Here is a 22695-nt window from a genome sequence, read left to right as displayed (position 1 = left end):
TGGGATCTGATGATCAAGAAGTTTATCTGTCTCTAGCCAAGAGGGATTAGGCAGCCCCTGCCTGAGGTTCAGACCTCACTGAGCAGTGAGGCCAGCCCACAGGCTCCCTGCCAGCCCTGGCTGTCAGGATCACCAGCCCAGCCCAGGGAGGGGCTCTGGCAGGGGACAGGCCCTGGAGTTGTGCCAGCCCCCACTGGGCACAAAGCCAGAGCCCTCGGGTCACAGCAGGGCTGAGCCCAGCAGCTCTGCCTCACCCTGCCCTGGCTGCCCACCACATCCCACCTGCAGAGCTGTCCACTGCCTCAGGGTGCTCCTCCATGGGGAGCAAAGATGCTTATGGCTGTGTTTGTCCTTTCTCTCCACGGTGATCCCACTTCCCACTTCATGGACACCTTCAACTCCTTGAAAGCCAGTGTGGACAGACTCTGGCCCCACTCCATCTCCTCTGTCCCATCCCTGCCCCAAAAGTCCCTGCCACCACCCAGCTGTGCTGAGGCAGCTCCGCAGGCAGGCGGGCAGCCCAGTTATCTCCAGCGCCAGCTTGACCTCACACCCAGCAGCCCAACATTCCTCACTGCATCCCCATGGTGGGGATCTGCAGCATTGGATGAGGGAACAGGGACCTCTTTTCCTCCTCGGGGGAAGGCCAGGGCTTTCGCAGCCATTTTTTCTGGCTTCCCTGCCCATTTCTTTGTCCAGCCCCAACAAACACATAACCCCCCAGGAGCTGGGGCAGGACCAGGAATTGAAATCCTGCACAACCCCAACAGGCACACAGAGTCACCATCACTCCCAATGCACAGCAAGCAGTCCAGCATTAATAAAACCAACAGACACACACACAAGAAATTTCTGAGATAGAAGAATAAAAACCCAGACCAGTAACACTTTAAAATTGTTTTTTTTCATTCATCAACTGCCTTGTTTCAGCTATTTCAATTTATGAATAGAGCAATTCTTTATAAAATGCAGGAGAAAGGAGTAAGAACAAAGGCAACAGCTATTTACAGAACCAATGGGGAGAGTACCGAAACGCCTCTAGACTTCTCACTTCTTCTTGGGCGACTTGCGGGCACCGGACTTGGCTCTGGATTTCGACCGCCTTGCCTTCTTGGGTTTGGACGCCTTCAGGGATTTGGCCTTAACAGTCTTTGGCTTCTTGGCTTTCTTCGGGCTCCTTGACTTCTTCCTGGCCTTCCTGGCGGCAGACTTGGGCTTCTTGGCCGGAGACCTGGCTTTCCGGGACCTAGCCGGCTTCCGGGGAGAAGTGGATCTCCTGGCTGTCTTCTTCCTCTTCCTGGAAGGAGACCTCTTCCTGGACGGAGACCTCTTCCTGGACGGAGACCTCTTCCTGGACGGAGACCTCTTCCGCTTGGCTAGGCGGAAAGAGCCGGAGGCACCAACTCCTTTGGTCTGCTTGAGGACTCCGGTGGCCAGCAGGCGCCGAATGGCCAGCCTGATCTGGACGTCGGCGTTCTGGCCCACCTTGTAGTTGCTCTTCACGTACTTCTGGATGGACTGCCGGGATGCGCCACCGCGGCTCTTGTCGGCCCGGATGGCCGCCTTGATCATGTCCGAGTACGCAGGGTGGGCCGCCGGCCGCCGCGCTGAGCGGGCCCGCTTGGGCTTGGTGGCCGGAGCCGGTGGCAGTGGGATCGGGCTGTCGCTCATGGCGAGTGCTTCGTCCCGCGATGCCCCGCTATGCCCTCGCGGCTGGAAGCGTGGCCCGCCCGGCCTGGGACCCCCGCTCCGGGGCGGGGAGAGGCTGGAAGGGAGCGGTGGGTGCGCGAAGCCGCAGCAGAGCCGGTGCCGCTCTGCCCCCGCCGGTGCCCCCGCCGGTGCCTCTGCGGCCGCGCCCGCCGCGGGCTCCCTTTAAAGCCGCGGTGCGGACCGCGGGGAGGACTGCCCCGCGCCCGCCGCCCGTGTCCCCGCGTGTCCCCTGCCACGCCCTGACCCGAGCCACCGGCAGGGACAGTGCGGGGACACTGTGGAATAAATAACAGTATTTGGGGGAATACGTGGTGGGGACCAGGAGGGACACCGGCGGGATCAGCGGGGGACAGTGAACAGCGAGGACTTGTAAGGGACATTTAGTGGGGCACTTAGGTACAAGGTGCATTTGGAAGGATATCGTGTAGGGACAAAGAAGGACACTGGGGGGGACACTGGAGACACTGGTATGTCAGGGATATTCAGAGCAACATCAAGAGATGCAGAGAGACACTTAGGGCAGACACAGGGACATTTAGGGGCAACACAAGGGATGTGCTGGAAAAATATCAGGGGACAAGGAAAGACACTATGGAACATATTAAGGGAGCAAGAAGGGACACTAGAGAAGACACTGGGCACAGCACCAAGGAGAAAACGGGGAGCACTGGGCACAAGTCAGCTCAGCAGCAATACCACATGGCCAAGTGCCACTACTCCCTCTTCTGCCCCCTTGCCCTCCACCAGGTGCTTTAGGAACACCAGCTCAGCCCTTGCACATGGATGGTGAGGGGTCACAAATAACAGGCTGTCCCCTTGTTTTGGGACACACACAGCCCTTAGTGCAGGGACAGAGCAGGGACATAGTGGCAATCAGCCAGACATCCTTTCCCTGCTGGGTGAGCGGTCGGCTGTTCCTGGGAGATTAAATATAGCCACTATCTTCATCTTGCCTGTAGGATTTAGATGATGTTTTCCCCTTATTTTTTAAAAACATGTGGGTGTAGCCACCTGGTGCCCACCAACATGCCATGCTGGGCTCAGAGTTGAGCCAAACCTCCCCGTGCTTCAGTTTATCATTAAAATACACAGTGAGCACCTCTCAATAGCCTCTGAGTGCCCTGGGTGTCCAGGACCATGAAAACCGCCAGCCAGGGACACACAGAAGTGTGCATCAATAAAACATCAATATAGATACATAAATCCAAATATAAATACAGAAATTTAAATAATAGAAATAGTAGAAATTGAGATGATAGAAACAGAATCATAGAATCATAGATTGTTTGGGTTGGAAGGGACCTTAAAGATCATCCAGTTCCAATTTCCCTGCCATGGGCAAGGACACCTTCCACTAGACCAACTTGCTTAGAGCCCCATCAAGCCTGGCCTTAAACACTTTCAGGCATCCAAACTTCTCTGGGCAACCTGTTGCAGTGCCTCATCACACTCACAGTAAAGAATTTCTTCCTAATATCTAATCTAAACTTGCCCTCTTTCAGTTTAGAGCCATTCCCCCTTGTCCCATCACTACATTTAAACAGAAATAGGAATCTTTGATGTGAAGACCTGGCCTGGCAGAAGACACTCAGGCCCCTGATGCTTTCCCACAGATGGAAGGACCAAGTGCATCTCCTTGAGCCTTCCTCCCTGATGGAGTTTCTTCACATGCTCTATTCCATGTGGGGAGTGGGAAAGGTTCTCAGCACCTGCAAACTTTTTGATTTAATTAGGAGCAAACTGCTCCTAATTGTGGAGAGGAATAACCACCCTCCTGCCTCCCTTGGGGTTTGTTTTTGTTTAGGATGTAATAAATAAATGGCTTTCCATCCCCTATGGAGCGCAGGAGCTCTGGTGACCTCTGTGCAACACTTTGACCGTCCGAGGGACCTGCCATTTTTCCTATCTGGGAATGAACCACGGGCGCTGGCTGCTGCACGTAGGCAAACCCAGGCATGCAGATAAGGCACATCTGGTTTTATTTGCATCCAAGTTTGCAACCGTCGCGCGTGGCTTGCCCGCGCCAGGCTCTGAGGGGACACCAGGAGGTTTAGGGGGGTTTTAGGAACTGGCCCCTGGGGTTGGCACAGCACCACGGGCTGCCTGCAGAGCCTCCAGCCCTAAAAGCCAGGCAGCAATTATCAATCCAGTGCAGGGATGGGGAGGGACAGGGCAGATGCTTTACCTAACTTTGGCCACCTTAGGGGTCTAATCTCACTGGCTCACCTGGGCAGCTCCTGCTGCTGATCCGGGCTGCTCGTCCTCCTCCGGCGGGTGCCGCTGCTGGCAAACAAACATGCTCTCCCCTGTGCATGGAGGTTCTGGCTCTTTCGTACTCTCTAGATCCCTATTTTCAGTCAGTCAAACTAGGGAAGATCCCGTGCCCCCAGGCAACTCACTGGAGGGAAGGCACACAGGGGTCACAGCTCATCAGGCTGCTGCTGGCTTTGCACATGGAGGTAACCTGGTCAAGGCAAACCCCCAAGCACCCCAGCTGATACTGGAATGCACCCCTTGAACTTTGCACTGTTTTGACAATGCATATTTAACATGAACTGGTCAGGACTGAGAGGATGAGAGGGTTTTCCAGCCCCTGGCAGGATGTCAGGCTTGGAGGTGGAGGGCAGATGCCAAGCAATGCAAGCCCTGATGCCTCTGGGAAGTGGGTCCAGTGCTTTTGGCACCCCACTGCAAGGCAGCACAGGGGGCTCATCCAGAAGGAAGAGTTTTTCCCATAGGCACCCATGCCACCAAGGCCATCTTGGGTTCATGCCTGTATTGTTGGCCACAGGTACCTGCCACCATGCCCAGGATGGGGTGGGTTACTCCGTGCATCCACTTTTCTCCTCAGGAGTTGTTACCCAGCCACTCCAAGCCTCCCAAGCCTTCCCTTTCTGGCATTATTCTGCAGAAATTGGGAAATCCCACATCTCCAACAAATCCCAGAGGACAGAGTCTGGCAGAAGAATCCTCCCTGTAATCCTGTTTACCTTCTCCTCCCTGCCTGCACTGAGTTCAACCAGACGCCATGGGGATTTACATATTTCCAGCTGCAGATTTCGTCTTAAATGGTCAAACCGTGTCCACTATGGCTGTGCTACAGATCCATGGGGTAACAGCCCCTGCCTTGTAGGGGCAGGACAGCTGTTCATAGGCTTTTGGGAGCACCAGGGCACTTCTGGCAATTAATGTCAGAGATAACATTTCACTTTACCCAGTTTCCATTTCAGAGAGAGACTCAAAATCCCCAGTGGTGGAACTTGGTCTTGGTGGTAGTCAGATTCAAGTGATTCTGTGCTTTTTTAAGAGCAAAACAGGGAATCTAGCTGAAGTTCCAGCTGTGCTCATAAGAGTTTCAGCTCTGAGCCCCCAGTGTGCAATGCAGTGTGGTCAGCTCAGCATGAAGCCACTCAGCCTGGCCATTGCTAGGGGCAGAGCAGGCTTGAAGGATACAAATAAATGGCAAAGGGGCATCACCCCTGCCTGCTGAACTGATTACTGTTTTAAAAGATTTATGGGCTGTTTTTTAAGGCCAAGCTCTCTATGTGAGCTGGGGTGCTGGCTCTCATACCACCACGGTGCTGCACAGCTGTGGGTTTTCCCTGTGCTCGAGGCTGGGATGTTCCTCACAGCCCGACTGCAAGCAAGCGGAAGGGGCACAGCCATCGCTTTGGGATGTTTTTGGGCCCTGCCAGCCATCACGCCTGTCACCCGCGGGCATGTTGGTCATCTCCTCTCCTGGCCACTCTTCCCGTGCCCAGGCTGCCTGCTCCCAGGAGATAAGGACGTGGAGACGCCGGGTGAGCATATCGCCCCGACGCAGGCGACACAGGCTCTGCCCGATTAGCGCCGCGCCAATTTCGGAGGCGCGTCCCCCATCGCCCCGGGATGTGGGGATGGCTCTGCCCTGCTGGGGCTGATCTGCAGCCACAGAGCCTCAAGGAAGGGCAGCTCCACCACATGTCAGGGGCACGCACATTTCGCCTGTGCTTGCGCCACGCGCTTATCGGGCTGAGCAGCCCTCATCTGAAAGGCAGAAAAAAACAACACACCACCCCAACAAACCAACCCAAACACAAGATACCAAACTCTTTGGGGAAGAGAGGGGTGAGCAGGCTGCTGAGCACTGTGAAAAGACCAGTGTCCAGTTCACCCCTTGCTTACTCTGCTTACCCCCAGTCCCCACTTCTGGGAGTTTCCTCCCCCAGGAGTAGGTACAACTACGCAGACTGCTGTTTGAGTGGTTATTTTTTCTAAAAAACACACTGTGTCCTGAACCCTTTTTTCTCCTCCTCTTTTGGCTACTATAAATCCCCATGGCAAGACCAAGCTCTGCAGCCTGAAAACAGCTGCCCTGAGCTGTTCTTTCACCTCTTGCCATCCCATGGACAAATCCCCCAAATGCTCGCCCCTTTCCAAACTCGATGACAAATGGCCATGTCCTGCTGGGATGCAGAGGGAAAAGCCTGGACCTTGGGCAGCACAGGGACAGAAGGGTTTCTAGGCCAGAGGCAGGAAGCCAAAAACCATCAACAGCAAGCCCTGGTGCTTGACAGGCGTAGTAGGGAGCTGAGCTCATTGCTTGGACTCTTGCACCATCCACTGGGTTGCCCAAGGGCCTTGTGCACGTGACTAAAATCTGCAACCCAATTTTACCAGAATTTGTGACTAACAAAGTGATCTGCCTTTCCTAGGGAAAGTAGTCCCTGCAGCCCTTCCCAAGGGAAGGGCAGGCCTGCACCCTCTTGCCCTAGGAGATGCCAACACCATGGCAAAAGAGCAAAAGAGTGCCACCCTAATACTCCTCATTTCAGCTGCCACTGCATTCTTACACCCTGCTTCCATCCCCAGGTCTCACAGTACTCCAGTCTCTCAGCCAACACATACACGTCACCTCCATCCAAGAATCCTTCCTGACCCCTTTTGTCTTTCTTTCATCAGATGCCATCTCCAGCCCCAGCATGTGACCACAATTAGATCTCTTTGTAGAACAACAGCTCCTATTTATATTGGGATGGGGCTGAATAAGTAGTAGTCACCAGGTCCTCCATCCTGACATAAAAGCAACATGCTTCACCAAAAAACAGGAGGAGGAAAGCATTAATGATCTCTGTCATCTCCCCAGGATCTCTATATACTGTTCACTCTGCCAGCAATTTGCAGTGCAATGTAGCCTTCAAATACTGGATTTACTAATGCAGCCCAGGCTTAGCTCTTACTCCATGAGGCTCAGGGCCCATGTGGAATTTTGGGAGCAGTGCAGTGAAGCATATTATTTTCTCCCTCAAATCCAAAGGTGGGGCAAACTGCTGGATAACAGCACTGCAAGGCTCCTCTCACTCTCTGGCCAGGGGTGCTCCTGTTGATTTCCCTCACCAAATCCTGAAGAAAGGAAGCAACTGGTCACTATACACTAAAACCTCAAAGAAAATTACACACACACACACACACACACACACACACACACACACACACACAGCCCTCACCACTGGATTAGGGCCACATGGCAAGACTTCTTCTCAAGGAAAACATTTTTCTCAGCGAAAGGGGAAGATTTTATTAAGTTAAAAGTTGAAGGGCACAGCGGAGCAGCAGCAGCTGTCACCCTGGGGAGGTTGGCTCGGGCGGGTGCAGTAGCAGCCTCACAGCTCCTCTTCCCCAGAAAGGAGAAGCCCCGGGGCTCTGGGCTCCTGCCAATGCAGGTTCTTGCAGGAGCCAAAAGGGCAGCCACGGAGAGAGAGCTCGGTCATGTGGATTCTTGCCAAGGTGTCCTCTTTCAGCCGCCTCGGGCAAGCACACCCACGGCAGACAGCCCCAGCGGCTCCCCCTATGGCTTGTGTGTCTTCTCCGCAGGTCCCGGGGATGGCACGGGGAGGGGGAGCACGGTCCTTGCCCTACATCCCAGGGGGACCGTGGAGACATTTGGAAGAGAGGGAATATGTGCCAAAGGTGGCTGTGTGTGGCCAGGGGAAATGGAGCTAGGAAAGGGGGAAAAACCAGGTTCTCTTTTTCTGGTTAGAAAAATGCTGGTGATGTAGTAAAAGTTTTCCTCCTCCTCTTCCCCTCCTTTCCATGGGGAAAAAAATTCCTCTATAAAATATAATTTTCACATATAAAATCCTGAGGAAGGTGCATGTAAGGAGCCAGTCCAAACAACGTGCTCAGGTATGCAGGCAAAAAGGATTCATCAAAAAAGCTTTGGGAGGGGAGTGAGGAGGTTGGGGGTGTGTGGGATTCCTCACCAAGGTGGCAATGGATAGGGATTCCACCTCCCTCTCCCCACAGGTGAGGAATGGAGCAAATACAAAACAAGAACAGATAACGAATGTAGAGCAGACCTAGAGAGAGACAAAACCAGACATGGTTTAGAAAGAGTCCAGTGAGTGCAGAAATGCCATCCCTTCAGCTCCCTGGGGAGGTGGCTGTCTGGTGCCCTGCTGCACCCCCACTCATCTCAGCACCCATCAGCAAGCGCTGGGGGAGCAGCGCCCAATACAAGCAGGAAGCAGCACTCTGGACACAGGATACCCTCATTCCTGTCCCCCTGCTCCCCCCATCTGTGACAGAGATGCCTGCAGGTGAGTGTGGGAGAAGGGCTGGGTCTAGTCGGGCCTGCTTTGATGCAGAGCTAAAATTATCGTGCTGCGATAGGGAAACCACTTCAAAGGTGAAGGGAGCAGAAACACTGCCTACACAGGGAATGTGTAACCACCCACGCTGTCACCCAAGCCACAGGGCGAAGGCCAGCATTTGCCTGGCTCCCACAAGCAGCCTGGCTGAGGAGTGATTGGTGCTGGCTGCATCAAGAGCACCATGAAAAGGGGGCTGGAGCCCTCGGGAGAACATCAGGGGCAGCAGGAGGGCCAGCAGTGCAGGCCAAGAGGACATGAGAAGAAGAGAAGGATGAGTTTAAGCCTAAGGTTTCAAAACGGAGTGGAGCAGGAGAAACTGGCAGTTTCCATGTCCCTGCAGCAGCCTGTCTCAGCCACCTGCCCCCACAGCATGCCCAGGCTCACCATTACTTGCTGTTGCACAGTGACTCCTTCTCCTGCAGAGCCGCCATGGCCAGGCGCAGGTGCTCCTTCAGCTGCTCGATCTCTCGCTCCGAGCGCACCTTAATGTGATTCAGCTCTGCATACACGTCTTGGTATTTCCCTGAGGCAAATCTCTTGTCCTGCCAGGGGAGGGAGAGGGGTCAGGCAGGTTGCAGGGCTGATTTTAGGGAGGGTGGCAGCAAGGTGAGCCCAGCAGAAGAGCCAGCAGGTGAGGAAGGGAGAGCTAGCTCCGGATTTGAAGCCCATCCCAATTTGGGCCAGGCAAAAACCATTCAGAAGTGGAGCATGGAGGAACCACTTTGCAAACACCAGGCCAGGGAAGAACGCAGAGACGCTGGTCCCACAGCAGCAGGGATGTACAGCACCAGGTTGAGGAGGTAATGTGGGCTTTAACACAGCTTGTGTGCGTGTGGGGCAGCCACATGGGAAACATAGCCCCACCAGGAATGCAGACCACTGAGAGAGGTGGGTGCAGCTGCTTATATGGCCAAAAACTTATGTGAGTAAGTTATAAACTCCTGGAGTTTATAAACTGAAGTCCAAAGCCTCTTTCAGGTTCCCCTCTGGCAGGAGCATTTGAAAATTCCTCTGAAGGAGCTGCTGCCAGTGGAGGGAGCAGCACACCCAGAAACAGTGCCCAAGGAAACCCATCCACTGAGAGAGGGGACAACTAGGGGAAGCAGAATGCCAGGCAGCCTTCATCCAGGTTTCCCAGTTGCAGAAAGCAGCCTCCTGTCTTGTCCGTGCTCATGTGTGCATACACCTGGGAAAACCAGCAGCTCTGTGACTCTTCCCTTGTACACGGTCAGCCTATGCCAGTCCATGCTGTTGGAGCTGCTCTGTGCTCTGCAGTCAGCAAGAACAAGCAGCACAGGCAACAGGAGAGTTTGTCTCATCAAACCCAGCCTGAGCCCGCTGATATGCAGCCCTGCTGCTTCCTTGCCTTCCCTCTCCTGCTCTTTCCCAATTGCTCCCGGAAAACACTGACCTTTTGCATCATCTGCAGCTCCTCCCGGAGGCACTGCACCTCCTTCTTGACGTACTGGAGCTCATTCTCCTTCACCCGCAGCAGCACCTGGGCAGAGAGGGGGAGAGGAACCAGAGGTGACTCAAGAGCCACCGCCTCGGAAAGGCCAGCAGGCCCTGGCGCAAGCGCAGCGGTGGGGAAGGAAGGAAGGGCTAGAAGGGCTGGGGCAGGAAACAGCGCAAGCAGCCAGAGAGAGCAGCAGAGGGGAGCCTCATGATCTGCTTCCTGCACCGCTCTGTCCGTCACCCCCTCCCACTTGCTCCAAGCCAAAGCCATCAGGAGGAGAAGAGCCCCGGGACAGGCGGGGATGGAGGCAGGGGGCAGCCAGGGGGATCCCGTACCTCCAGCTCGCAGGAGCTGCGCTCGTTGTTGTGCGAGGCGCGGTCCCCAGAGCCCCGCGATGAAATAAAGCTTCGCAGCTTTCCGATCTCATCCGAGAGGCGCGTCTGCAGCTCCTGCAGGCAAAGCCAAAAGATGTCAGAGTAGCCGGGGCACAGAGCTCTCACTGTCCTGACCATTCCATCCCCATGGCAGCCCTTGTTCAGCCTGGAGACCATGTTGTAACCACAGGCACTGTCAGCATCTACATCCAGCAGAGTACACTCGCCATATTTAACACCACAGTTAAGATGGCCTCTAACTCTTAATCCTTTTATTTCTGATGATAAAATCTCAGAAGGGAAGAAATATGAACAAATAGGGGAGTTTTAACAGAGGGGCTGTGCTGTGTGAAGGAGGAACATTTCCGATGCTCCTCTCTGCTGGCAGGAAAGCCCTTCTCTTGCCTGATTTTTCTGGAGGAGGTCCTTCCCCTCCTGCTGACAGCGCTCCAATATCTGCTCCCGCTCTTCCGCCTTCTGGGTGAGCTCCCCAATTTCCAGGCACTTTTGGGAATACTGCTCAGAGAGCACCTGCAGTTCCCGCTTCAGCGACTCCACGTCCAACCTGCCAAAGAGGCACCAGCTCATTGCTGCCCCAAACCCCTTGCCAGCTCCTGGCCCCTGGCACTGCCTTCCCCCCTGCCATGGCCAGCCTCTGCCCACATCAGTCATTAGCACAAGACAATGTTCGCTGTGAACCCGAGCTTCAGTTCCCACACTCCTGCACATGAGCGTGGTGCTTGTTGGAGCTCCAAGCCATGCAGAAGAAATGGAGGAGCTTTCCATAAAGAAAGTAGAGGGGAAATAACTATAGGTATGAGGGAGGTGCTATAGGGAAAAGAGCCAAGCAGGGGACAAACTTCCCTTCCCTACAGCTGCAGCAGCCCTGGGACCCACTACTGGGCACCCACTAGCTCTGAGGAGGGAGCTGGGGAAGTGGCAGGAGGAAAAGCTCAGGACTAGAGCTGCAGATGGAGTGTGGCGACAGCGGCACAAGGCGGCATCATCAGCCAAGGGGAGTGAGAGAGATGCTTTCTTACTGGTGCTGCTTCTGGAGGGCTTCTGGGAGCGAGCTACATTGCTGGAAGCTCCGTGTCCTGCCCAGCTCCTTATTCATTTCCTCCCGGTGGGCTTTCTTCAGTGCCTCAATGGCTGCAGAGGGGGACAGTGAGAAATGGGGGATCAGGCTGTGCCACCCTCATGGAAAACACACTGGAGAACTGGCTAAGCTCTCTCCACTGCAGGTTCCCAGATCCGTCTCTGCAGATTCCTCCTCTTCCCTTCTTCCCTCAGGGTATTCCTCACCATCTCCACACTCCAGGATAATCATGCTGCCAAGAGGACTAACACAGGGCACTCTGGGAGCTCTCTACTACTTCTGCCTTGCCCATCTACAATAAAGTTCTGGTCTTCTCCCACCCATCCAGAGGCATGACCCCACTTCCTTCAGGATCTTTACCACCCCATCTCCACCAGTGCCACAGGAGCAAGAAGCACCAAAGCTCGTGCTCCAAGGAGCGCCAGCCTCACACCAGTACAGCCAGCAGTGTGGCTCCAGATGACTGGGATGTCTGGCTTCTGGCAAAAGGCATTTGGGGAGAGGCAGGAGGGACCCAGCTGAGCAGAGGCACAGCTTGGTGTCTGCTCCTACCTGCTGCTGTTGCTGCTGCCTCCTCTGCCAGGAGCCGCTCCTTCTCCTGCCGCAGCCGCTCCAGCTCCCGCTGGTGGTGCCTCTGCAGCTCCTCCATCACTTGCTGGTGGGATGACTCCATCTCAGCCAGGCTGCGCTCACAGGCCTCCTGGAGAGAGGAGGAAAGGAGGTGAGAGACCAGGAGAGAAGGAGGAAGGGCTTGGGCAAGGACAGGCACCTGGCTGCAAGTCCAGGGACATTCTGAAAGAAGTGAGACTACTTCCCAGGAGGGTCTTTCCCTTCTGAAAGTGAGGTGGCACTTTAATCATGAACACAACCATTTTACAGGGACACACATCTTGCAACAGCCCTTTGTGCTTTATAGAGGAAGAATGTTCCTCTAGCTCTTAAAATTAATGCAGCAAGACAGGAACATCCCTCTTGGTCCAGGAGCTGGGTATAACATGCCTGACACCAGAGTCCCAACCCTGCACCAGGCTGCACTGCCTGGCTGGAAGAGATCAACAGTGGGAACTGCATCTCAGTATCTGCCTTTTAAATGAAGCACATCCCCTGGAATCAATGAAAACCGAGCCTCCTCTCCTGAAAAGTGACACCCTGCACTACCCTGTGACATGATGGAGGCTGCCAAAGAGCCTTCCCCACAGCCTAGTGGTTAGGAATCCTCCTCACACAGCTCTCCCTCCTTTCTGATGGCTCTGAGACCAAGGGGATGGTCCTTTCTATGCTGAGTGCTATGATTAACTCAGATTAAAGCAAAGCAAAGGGGTTCCCACCTTGGCACTATGCCTTCACTCCCCCTCGAGATGCTGGCAATGTCTCCCTGAGCCTCTCAGGAAGGGTTTGTTCACCAACAAACTGTGCCATGATGATTAATAGCCTGGGCCTCAAGGACATCAGCAGAGAGCTAAGACGTCATCACATCCCCCAACAGCTCCTTGCCATCCCATTACTTCCCCACTGAGGACTAAGGCTCATACAAAAGACACTGGAACATGTTGTGTGAATGCAAACCCTTCCTGGCTACTCCTCTCTACTGTGATGAGGGAAGCTAGGAAGCTTCACAGAACAACAGAGGAAAAGGTGAGGAATAATTTGGTGATCTATGCAGGGACCAGCTGCAACCCTTGGCAGACAGAGAGAGAGAATCCTTTGGGGAAATGCCAAGTTTGGCCTCAGATGTGAAATGCTGGCTTTTTGAGCCAAGTTATTAGGAAGATAAGGAAGTTCCTCCCCACTGCTTTTGCTCTTTTTTTTGACCATAAAGAGGCCTGTAAGCTGCAAATATTAAATCATGATAACACAGAGACTGGTAAGGGCTGTTTGGGCTGGGTGCTACAAGGCTTCTGGGTTTCTTTATCTCTGCTAGGTACAGCCAACCCTCTGGAACAGACTTCACCAGCCCCAATTTCCTGCCCTGCCAATCCCCTCTGCCCCAGTATCTTCCAACACATAAGGCCCATCCTGAAAATCCCACTCTACAGTCAAACAGCAGCCTCCACACAGGAAATCCCTGCGGGATGTGACCCTGCTTGCTTTGGATCAGTCCATGAGAGGGGAAAATAAATAAACAAAGAGAAGTGAGAGGATGAAGCATGAAAAAATTCTGCTTTGCTGGCTCTCCCACGTGCTGTCCCAGCAAACGAATGGGCTGTGCTGTCAAAGTGACCTTCAGGGCTCAGGCTGTCCCCAGGGACTGACTGACTGACTGCTTTTAACGAGACACGCGGGAGCCCCAGTTAGCAAGAACCACATGTGGTGAGCACCAACCACCAGAGGCTCAGCAGGAAGCTGCTGACCCACTCCTGAGCTGGGGGATGGCTCACCCCCATGGCCCAGGACAGCATTGTGCTCACACGCAAAGAGGGACACAGATCCTGCACCTCTCCCCAAATTATCCTTCTCTCCCTTTATAACCCTGGCCCCTTTAAGGCCAGGCAACATGCACCAGCCTTTATGTAATTAACATTGATTACAAATGGGCCTGGTTAGGGTCACCATGGCAACCCAATGATTAGCGATACCTGCTCGGCAGTAAGCTGTGTGCCAGAATTTCCCAGTTTGGTACTGGGAGTGACCCCCCAAGCCCTGCCTGGTCTGGCACTCTGCTCACCTGTGAGATGTAGCCTCGGGGCACATGGCTGTCCCCCTGGGATTTTGCTGCCTCCTGAAGGCTCTCGTTTCTGGCCCGGCAGGACTCCAGCTGTGCCCGCAGTGACTGGATCTGTGCCAGGGAGGACAGAGAAAGATGTTCAGCCAAGGGTGGAAAAGTGCCATGGCCTGACCAATGTGCCACATCCAAACCCTGGGCTTAGGGATGGGGAGGACAACACACAGTCAGTGGAGGCCTCTGCTTCCCCAGCAGCCTGCCAAGAGACCACGCTGGCAAAGCCAGCCCCAGCCTGGTTAGTGCCCGTAAGGAAGGGAGGAGACATCCCAGTTTTCAGAGGTGGATCCATGCTGGAGGAAACCACCACAGCATGGCTCCTTTCAAAGGCTGGCAGGTGAAGAGCTTGAAGGCTTGGGAATAGCCAGAGAAGAAAGGCTGTGAATGTACTCCCAGGAAGCATAGATTCCACACAAGTAGTGCCACCAAATAAATTATCCTGGACTAAAACATGTTCTGGGTGTCTTGAGAGCTGGCCTCTAGCCTTGCATTACCAGGTTCCAAAAGCTTCCATGCACTCGAGGAGCCAGAAAGAACAAACATCTCCCTGCACCTCTGCAGGAGGCTCTTCTGCAGAGCCTCCTGTAGCCAAGTACCACATTAGGGGCCACCAGAATCCCAGAGATTTCAGAGAGGAGGGATGCTCTTACCTCCTTTTTCAGCGCCTCATTGGTGTCTCCCTGGCCCCCCTTGCTCTGGTTCAGCAGTGTTGTCAAGGGCACCCGCTGCAAGTCCTTCAAGGGCAGGTGCTCCAGCTCCAGCCACTTCTTCTCTATCTCCTCACTCAGACGAATCCGTTGTTCCTCCGAAAGCGGAGGGGTAGGGAGGTCCTGCTCCCCAGCCCTGCGGGCAGGGTCTCCTGCAGGGCCATCGTTGTTGGGGACCCTGCCATCGGGGCTCTCAAACCACCTCCTCCTCTCCTCCGAACGGATGGCCAGATCCCGCTCCAGCTCCTCATACCTGGGAGCTCGCTCCGAGATCTTCAAGCTCCCTTTCGTCCTCTGCAGGGACCCCTGACTTCCAGGCTCTTGTGGCAAGGGAGACAGCTCCACATAGTCAAAGGCATGGCGCTGCCCATCCGCCTTCCAGTGACTGCCCTTGGAGTTCCCCTCGGAGCCCGAGCCCGGCCGCTGCTGCTCCTCCATCCGGAGTGAGCCTTTCTGGGGAACGCAGTTCCGGAAGTTCTCCTTGTCACAGTCAGGGAGCCTGGAAGCAGAGCAAGAACTGGTGAAGGAGAGGCACCGTGTGGGAAAGGATGCCAGCAGAGGCACTGCCAACTGCTCAAGGCTCAGACCCTCACTCAGCCCATCCTTACAAAACCCCACCCTGAGTGCAGAGCTGGGCCTGTAGCATCCCATCCCCCAGGGAAATGGATTTCTCCACCGGGCAGCAAGGATCCACCCTGCTTCCAGCTAGGCTGGTGAAGAAACCAATCTAAACTTATGTGGTGAGGCAAAAAGCAGGTACTAGAAAGGGAGACATCAGGTTCTCAACCCCTGTCACTGGCTGATGTAACCAAACCACTTCCAGAAGAAGCAGAGGGACAGCAAGGGAGAAGAGGACAAGCAGCACTGGGCAGCTCTTACTTGGTGACATCTGGAGCACTGACTGGGCGCACATTCTTCCTCAGGGCCTCGATCCAGTTGCGCCGGATGCCAGAGGTCATTGCTGACAGGGTGAAGACGGCATCCTTTGTCTGCAACAGGGAGGTGACAGAGGCCCTCTCATCACCCAGTGGATGTGCAGCAGCTCCCTCCTGCTCCCTGAGACCGACAGCCACTCGCATACAGCAGTGCTGGGCTGTTAGAAAGGCCACCCTCTGTCTCAGGCTCTCGGGGACAGGTGGAGGGATGAGAGAGGAGAGGTGGGAAGGGTGTTTGAGGGGGATCCTTCATGAGACCATCTCCAAGCAAAGGCAAAAGAAACCTTGCTAGCACACTGGGCTGTAGTTACATTTCTCTTCACAGAGAAAAGCAAGGCACAATTCTTCCCAAGAATATTTCTAGGTTTCACATTCTCTGAACCTCAGAGAAAAAAAAAAACAATTCTTATCTCATTTACTACTCCTGTGTTGTTCACAAGTAGAATACAAAGTAGAAAATTGTTTACCTGAAAGGAATTGATAATTAGATCCTGGCATGAGTGTTTTGATTCGCTGACCAATTGAATCCAAGTGTGTGTGTCGGGACTGTCGGCTGACAGTCATGAGATTCAGTGCAGTGGAGTGCAATTAAGTGCTTGGCAGATTCAGTTTAGATGCAATGTAATATAGCGTAATATAGTATAGAATAATATAGTATAATAAAGTAATTAATTAACCTTCTGATGAGATGGACTCCTCCTCATCATTCTTCCTCTTTCGTCAGGGGCAAAAATATCTACTATACTAGGCCAAACATGCACTGGTGCAATCCAGTTGCAGACCAAGCAGTCCAACACTCCTGCAAGTAGGGTCAGCTACAGCAGCTTGGTCTTAGCCTGTATTCAGCAAGAGTTTTATATTTCTAAGGAGATCTCCACAGTCTCTGTGGTCACTGTTTTACCTTCCTCACAGATAAAAAAGTTCTTTAGATTTTGAGGTGGAATCCCCTGTGTTCAAGCTGGTGTCCATTGCCTTTTGTCCTGTCACTGGGGACCACTAAGAAAAGTCTGGCTCCTTCTCTTTTGCCCAACCCACATCGGGTATTTTTAGACAGAGAGATACACACAAGATCCTTTCTCCAGGCTGAAGACTCCCAGCTCTTCCAGAGGCTTTGTACAATAAATGCTCAGGTGCCAGGAGTCAGCTGCCAGCATGGGTGTACAGCAGCAGGGCACAGGGAAACCCAGACCATGAAGTGCCCATCCCTGCACACCCACAGAAATATAATTTCTCATGCTGCCTTAGCAGCCACCTCCTGCTGCTACAACAAATAGCCAAGGACAGAACTGTACTGGGGCTGGATCCAGGATGCAGGTTGTCACTCAGAGCATGGTCAGTCAGGTTACATCGAGATCTGCAGTGCTCACCACCCCCCTGCAGCTGTGGAAAAGTTGCCTTGGCCAACATGTCACTCAGACACTCCTGGCATTTAGCTTGGCTCCTGGACTGCCTCCAGTACAGCCTTCAGCCAGCCCTGCAAAGCCTCCTCCTCCTCCTTCCTTCCTTTGCAGGCAGGCAGCCCTGATGCCCCAGAGCACTGTCACTCATGAGCCAAAAAAACAACCTTGGGCCACCAAGCTGGCACAGGATCTGTACGAATTGCCTCTCAGCATCTCGGCACCGGCAGGGAGCACACATCCCCCCGTGGCCCTGGGTGCTGTGGCTCCGTGCGCGGTGCCGGGCACTCACGTGGATCTGGAAGCCGTAGTTGCGCTGCACCGCGAACTCCGTCACATCCGTGCAGGAACGCAGGTCGATTTCTCCATCAAGGTCATCAGCCTGCAAGCATAGCCACCCGCTGGGACATCAGTGCACAGGCAGCTTTGAAAAAGGCCACCTCTGCCTTCACCCCACAGTTCCCTGGGAGGCAGGCTCAGCTCTTTGGGAACAGGCTGTTCCCCAGCACAGCACAGCCTCTTCTAACCCAAGGGCTGCCAGCAGCATGGATGGAGAGCATCCCACGTACCCAGCACAGGACCAGCCCTTCTCCCCACCTCCCACCACTGACAGCCCCCCCCGACTTTGCCACCCTGCCTTCGTCCTCTTCATCACCCCTTGGCAAAGGGCAGCTTGGCACCTCAGCCATCCCTCAGGAGGACAGGGTGTTGTTGCTTGTCCCTGGTCACACCAGAGCTGTGCTCCTCTGCCCCCTGGCCAGGAAGGAAGAAAGGGCTGGTGAAGGCTGGCCACGCTTACCTCCTCTGCGTTCGAGTCCCGGTAATACCTCAGGCTCGAGTCGGTCAGCACAAACCAGTGTTTCTTCCACTGCAGGCGTGTCGGGCAGGGGGAGGGAAGGGAAAAGACAGGAGGGAAATGGATAGGCAGTTACCAGGGAAAGTGTAGGAACAAGGAGGGACGCTCTGCACTATGACCTCTTGGCCTTCTCTTCCCCCTCCTCCCTCCCAGATCCCCCTCGTGACCCTCAGCTGGGAGAGAGGTGCTCGATGAACCTCTGTGTCCACACACCGAGCAAGGCACCTCCCAAAAGTTTCCCACTGCCTTTCCCAGCAGGGGAGATCTCAGTAAACAAGGAGGAAGGAAATCAGCTGGCTCACCAGGGCTCTCCAGCAACAGGGGATAGGGGAAGAGGAAGACTCTCATCTGAGGCTTACCTCTCCGGGCTCGTCCAGGATTGACATCCATCCCTTCTTGAAATTGAGAAGATCCGGCTGGAAAAAAAATAGAGAATTATTGTCTTGGAGTGACCCACAAAAGGGTTTTCCGTGCCAGGGGTGGAAGGTGAGTACCCTGTGGCAGAACAAAAATGGGAATAGCCTTTTAGGAAACTCTTGGGGCTATGCAACTCTATGGCAAAAGAAAACTGGGCATAGCTCTCAGCAGCAGTCAGTCCTGTAAGAGGAAGCAGGAGATAAGGGAAGAGGTTTAAAAAAAGTAAAGGAAAATATGCAGCAAAGAGGTTTCCACAAGGTGCCTCAGAGGTATTTATTCATAGAGGGGGAGGCAAGGACAAAGAGAGTGGGCAGAAGGAAGTGCTCCACCACCACCAATGGGGCTTGCCTCAGAGATGGAGACAAAGCCACAAAGAACCAGACACGCCTTGTCCCAGCCCTGGCTGTCCATGCCCCAGAGCTACGTCCCTCTGGTAACTTCACCACCAATCATTTATTAAAAACATAGTAGCTCAGCTCTCACCAAAAACCTACAGGAGGCAATTCAACAGCTGTGAAAACATGTTGACTTTAAACGATGTGCCCCAGGGTAGAGATGAAGTCAGTGCCTGATCCTCTCCCCTCTCCCTCCAATGTTCAACCCTTTCTGAGATTCTGAGCTTTTCTCTTACCCAGCTCTGCCTGCTCCCTCCCACTACAGAGTCTGCCCTCTGCCCAGCCACAGCTACAGGAGATAAGGATGAAGAGAATTTCACCCAGATTACCCTGTGCCACAAAGAAGTTTCTGTGCACTCTCTGCCTCCTCCTAACCTCATGTCGCTGCTGCAGCATCCCAACCAGTTTATCTTCTTCCCAAGGTGGAGCACCAGAGAGCTGACTCAGGGGAACCTCTCCCCCTAGCTTTGCCCTCAGCCAAACAGGCTTGAGCTGGTCCCTCCTCCCACCCCTGCCAGCTCCCAGGAAGTTGCACCATCAAAGAATTCAGTCCAACGCCTCTTCTCCCATGGAAGTCAGTTTGCCAACCTGCCCCTTCTCAGACAGCCGAAGCAGGCAGGGACAGTGTTGGAGAAGTGACGGTACCAGAGCTGGAGTTCCCAGAGGTCCAGCACCAGACCTGCCAGTCCTGTGGAAGCCACCAGCAGTCCCCACATGTCACAACCACCAGCTGAGATGGAGCTGGAGAGAAGGAGGTGGCTCAGCAGCCGATGGCCCCTCCACATGCCCTGAACAAGCCCAGTGGCCAGCCACAGCTGCCCCACAAGCCCAGCTCCCTGGCTGTCCAGTCAGGCCAAGCCTGTCCCTGCTTTCATCTCCCTGAGCTGCTGCTCGTGGGTTACACCCAAGGTTATGGGGCGGCAGGAGCAGAGTATGTGCCGGCCCACCCTGGCGCTCTGGCTATTGGCTCAAGCAGGAGCAAGGAGTCCTGCCAAGGGGAGGTCACTTCAGCTTCAGGCCTGGCCAGAAGCATCCGGCAGTCCTGGGCTCCCTAGGAAGGGAGGGAAACCAGAGCAAAAAGACATGGGAGGGCTCCCAAACCTCACCTCCTGCTGAGGTGACAGGCACTGCTGGCACCTAGGAGACAAGGGGGATTAATGCGCCCCCATCAACCCAGATTTGTGGTGGCTCCACTGCTGCCCTGAGAACGCACCCCAAAATTTAATTCTTTCTCTGCGGCAGCAGCTCCACCCTTTTTCCCGTTATTCCTTCCAGTCTGGTGACTTAAGCTTCAGCTCTGAATTCAGAGTGGTGAGAGGGAAGGAAAGGAGACAAAACATCAAAGTACAACCACCCCCCTCCTGGGACACACGTGCACTCAACAGAAGAGAGAGAGAGATGGGCAGGCTCCATGGAGGCAGAAAAACAATATAGGAAGACAGTGGGGCTGTTTTACAGATCAGCTGGGTCTCATCTTATTGAGGATTTACAATCCCAAAGCATTAGGTGCCAAAATAATTAATATTAACAGGATGCATGCTGCTGGAAAAACTGCCACAAAGTGCTGCCAAAACTGCTGCCCTCAATGCAGTGCTGGGGCCAGAAAATTCCCCTGGAGGGCTTTTCCCAAGCAGGCAAACTGCACAGGGTTTCTGCTTTCCCTGCCAGCCTTAGACTCGAAGCTGCAGCTCTATAGAATTGTCTTGGAACTATTCTTGTCATAGCGGGGTCAGTACCATAAGTAGAGGCCTCAGTCGATACACAAAGTGCTAAAAGCCACTTTTCTTCCCTTCCCCACAAGCAAATCCAGTTTCCTCCCTCAGCATAAAAAGCTCAGAGAAGAGTGTGGGGCTCAAATAGAACCCCTCATCCAGAGGAAATGGCCCAGCAGTGGGAGGAGGAAACATCCAGGAAAGCCGAGCTGCTGCGAGAGATCCGGGTGCCAGAGATGCAATGATGTGGCAGGATGCACCCCCAGCAAAATGCACGGCCCTGCAGCTCGGGGCCGTGGATGGCTTGGGAGGTGGTGGCAGTGATTTTGCCCAGTTGCATCCATACCCATCAGAGTTTTACTTTCAGCCCCACAGCTGGCCAGGTAAAGGCACTGGAGGGGGTCTCAGGTAGCTGGGGACATAAGTGATTTCTGGAAAGACTGGCTTGTAACAGCAGGTTAAGGAGCGGCAGCTGCCTGCTCTGGTTGAAGAAGGGCTACAGGGAAGGTGATAACAGTCTGTAAGTATCCAAAGAATGTAAACACCAAAGAAGGAAAAGGGACAGGGTGGGAGCAAAGGAATTGCTCCCGGCTGGTACTGAGGCGCCAGGATGGAGAAGTGGAGAAGAGGCTGCGGGAGGCTGAGAAAGCTCAGTGTCCAAGCAGGATAGTCAGGTGTGTCCTTTCATCACCAGCCTTTGTCATCACCTTGCCTCCTGCTTCTCCCAAAATATCCTCAGCAATGCAGGTTCTGAGGCACTGTTTCCTCCCACCTCCGGGAAATGGTGCAAGGGGCTCTCAAGCCTCCCGGAAAACACAATGTCTCCTCTCCTCTAAAAAGGGAACCCACTTCATAAGGCGTGGGCCCCAGGCCAAAACACAAAGCAAAACCGCTCCAGCTCAGCTGGGTGAAAGCAAAATCACTCCCAGCCTGGAGCACACATGCAGCTCCCGAATCTACACGTGCAGCGAGAAGAGCCAGCGGACGACGGGCTCTCCCTTTCCCACCGCCCCCGTGCGAAGCGCCGGCGGGCACAGCCCAGCCTGTCACCTCCATTACCCCGCTGGCGGCCGGCAGCCGCCTGTGCCAAGCAGAGCTCGCCCCAGGGGTGGGATGCTCCCTGCCCCAAACCGCATCTGCTTCCCACGGGGAGCCGGAGCTCCCCACGCCCGCGGGGACACCAATATCGCATCCGACTGCGGTCAAAGGTGCGGTGGGCTGGCCTGGCCTCAGCCCGGTCCACGCTCACGTTTATCGCGGTGCGGTGGTGCCCACCGGGGCCGAAGCGGCCACGGGGAGCTGGGGGGACCCCGGCGGGGATGGCGAAGGGAACCAAGGAAGAACCGCCATCCGCGAGTCAGGGGGCCAGAGTGCCCCAGGCACTGCGGCTCCAAAGACCCCCGGAGGCGGCGGCTGACAGCCGGCGTCCCCCGCCCCCTCCCAGCCCCGGGCTGTCCCCGGGTTCCGGTGGAGGAGTCCCCGCGACCCCGGCCCGCCAAGCCCGAACCCCGAGTCCCGACTCACCGTCATGGCGGGGGCGCCGCGGCCGGCGGGGCCGGGGCCGGGGTCGCGGCGGGGCCGGGCGCTGGCAGCCAGGGCGGCGGGGCGGCTTCAGCGCCCGGGCGGCTCCCACGGCCCCACCATGCCCGCTCCGCCGCCCGCCCCGCGATCCCGCCCGCCGCTTTCCTTCTCTCTTTTCTTTTTTTTTTTTTTTTTTTTTCAAAAGAAAAGGAAAAGGAAAGGAGGGGGGAAAAAGAAAATCACCCCAAAAAACTTTTCTTTCCTCCCCCCAGAACTTCCTGGGAGGACCCGGGCAGGCCAATGGCAGCCGCCGCCGCCGCCCCGACCGCCCGCAGCCAATGGAGCCGCCGGGGCGGGCGAGGCCGCCGGTCCGCACGGAAAGGGGCGGTGGCCCCCGGCGCTGGGGACGGGACGGGGGCGATGCTGGGGCTGAGCTGTGTCCCTTTCCCGCCCCGATGGCCCGGGAAAGGTGAAGCCCTGGGAGGGACGGGTTCAGCCGCTGCTGCCCCGGGACGGGACTGCCAGGAGCCCAGCCCTTATCCAGGCAGGATTTGCTCTCAGGCTGGGATTTTTCGAAGGCAGGGATTTTCAGCAGTGCACACAATGGAGTCCTCGCCTTGGATCCTGGGGCTGCTCGGTTTTATCCAACCAACTGAACGTCTCTGGGCTCGTGGCAGGGGTGGTAGGAGGTCATGGGGAAACTCCTAGTGCCCCTGGAAAGCCATGCCAGCTGGCCTCGGGAAAGGAAAATGCTAGAGAGGGTCT

General features: G+C 55.0%; 2 protein-coding genes across 2 annotated transcripts; both read right to left on the bottom strand.

Moving 5' to 3' along the window:
* Nucleotides 1-882: 882 nt before the first annotated feature.
* Nucleotides 883-1831, bottom strand: H1-0 (H1.0 linker histone). Its single transcript, XM_066550574.1, has one exon. The coding sequence runs from the start codon at nt 1669-1671 to the stop codon at nt 1048-1050; it is 624 nt and encodes a 207-aa protein (XP_066406671.1). The 5' UTR covers nt 1672-1831; the 3' UTR covers nt 883-1047.
* A 5421-nt stretch (nt 1832-7252) lies between these two features.
* Nucleotides 7253-21960, bottom strand: TRIOBP (TRIO and F-actin binding protein). Its single transcript, XM_066549910.1, has 14 exons — nt 21934-21960; nt 18245-18301; nt 17829-17897; nt 17322-17411; nt 15577-15686; nt 14641-15196; nt 13937-14047; nt 11824-11971; nt 11213-11324; nt 10578-10737; nt 10134-10247; nt 9754-9840; nt 8727-8884; nt 7253-8048 (listed from the first exon to the last, which is right to left on the bottom strand). Exons 1-13 carry the CDS (start codon nt 21937-21939, stop codon nt 8729-8731), a joined length of 1776 nt encoding a protein of 591 aa, XP_066406007.1. The 5' UTR covers nt 21940-21960; the 3' UTR covers nt 7253-8048; nt 8727-8728.
* Nucleotides 21961-22695: the final 735 nt, after the last annotated feature.

This window comes from Molothrus aeneus, chromosome 5 (assembly GCF_037042795.1).
Source record: "Molothrus aeneus isolate 106 chromosome 5, BPBGC_Maene_1.0, whole genome shotgun sequence".
In the NCBI taxonomy this organism is placed as follows: Eukaryota; Metazoa; Chordata; class Aves; order Passeriformes; family Icteridae; genus Molothrus; species Molothrus aeneus.
This window is presented reverse-complemented; position numbering and strand designations above follow the sequence as displayed.

What these genes read in the sequence shown, in the direction of transcription:
- H1-0 (XM_066550574.1), bottom strand. Translation starts at nt 1,671, where the DNA reads ATGAGCGACAGCCCGATCCCACTGCCACCGGCTCCGGCCACCAAGCCC.
- TRIOBP (XM_066549910.1), bottom strand. An exon ending in GGGACTCGAACGCAGAGGAG is followed by an intron (nt 17,412 to 17,828) that starts GTAAGCGTGGCC and finishes CTATGCTTGCAG; the next exon opens with GCTGATGACCTTGATGGAGA. An exon ending in CCCGAGGCTACATCTCACAG is followed by an intron (nt 11,972 to 13,936) that starts GTGAGCAGAGTG and finishes TCCTCTCTCCAG; the next exon opens with GAGGCCTGTGAGCGCAGCCT.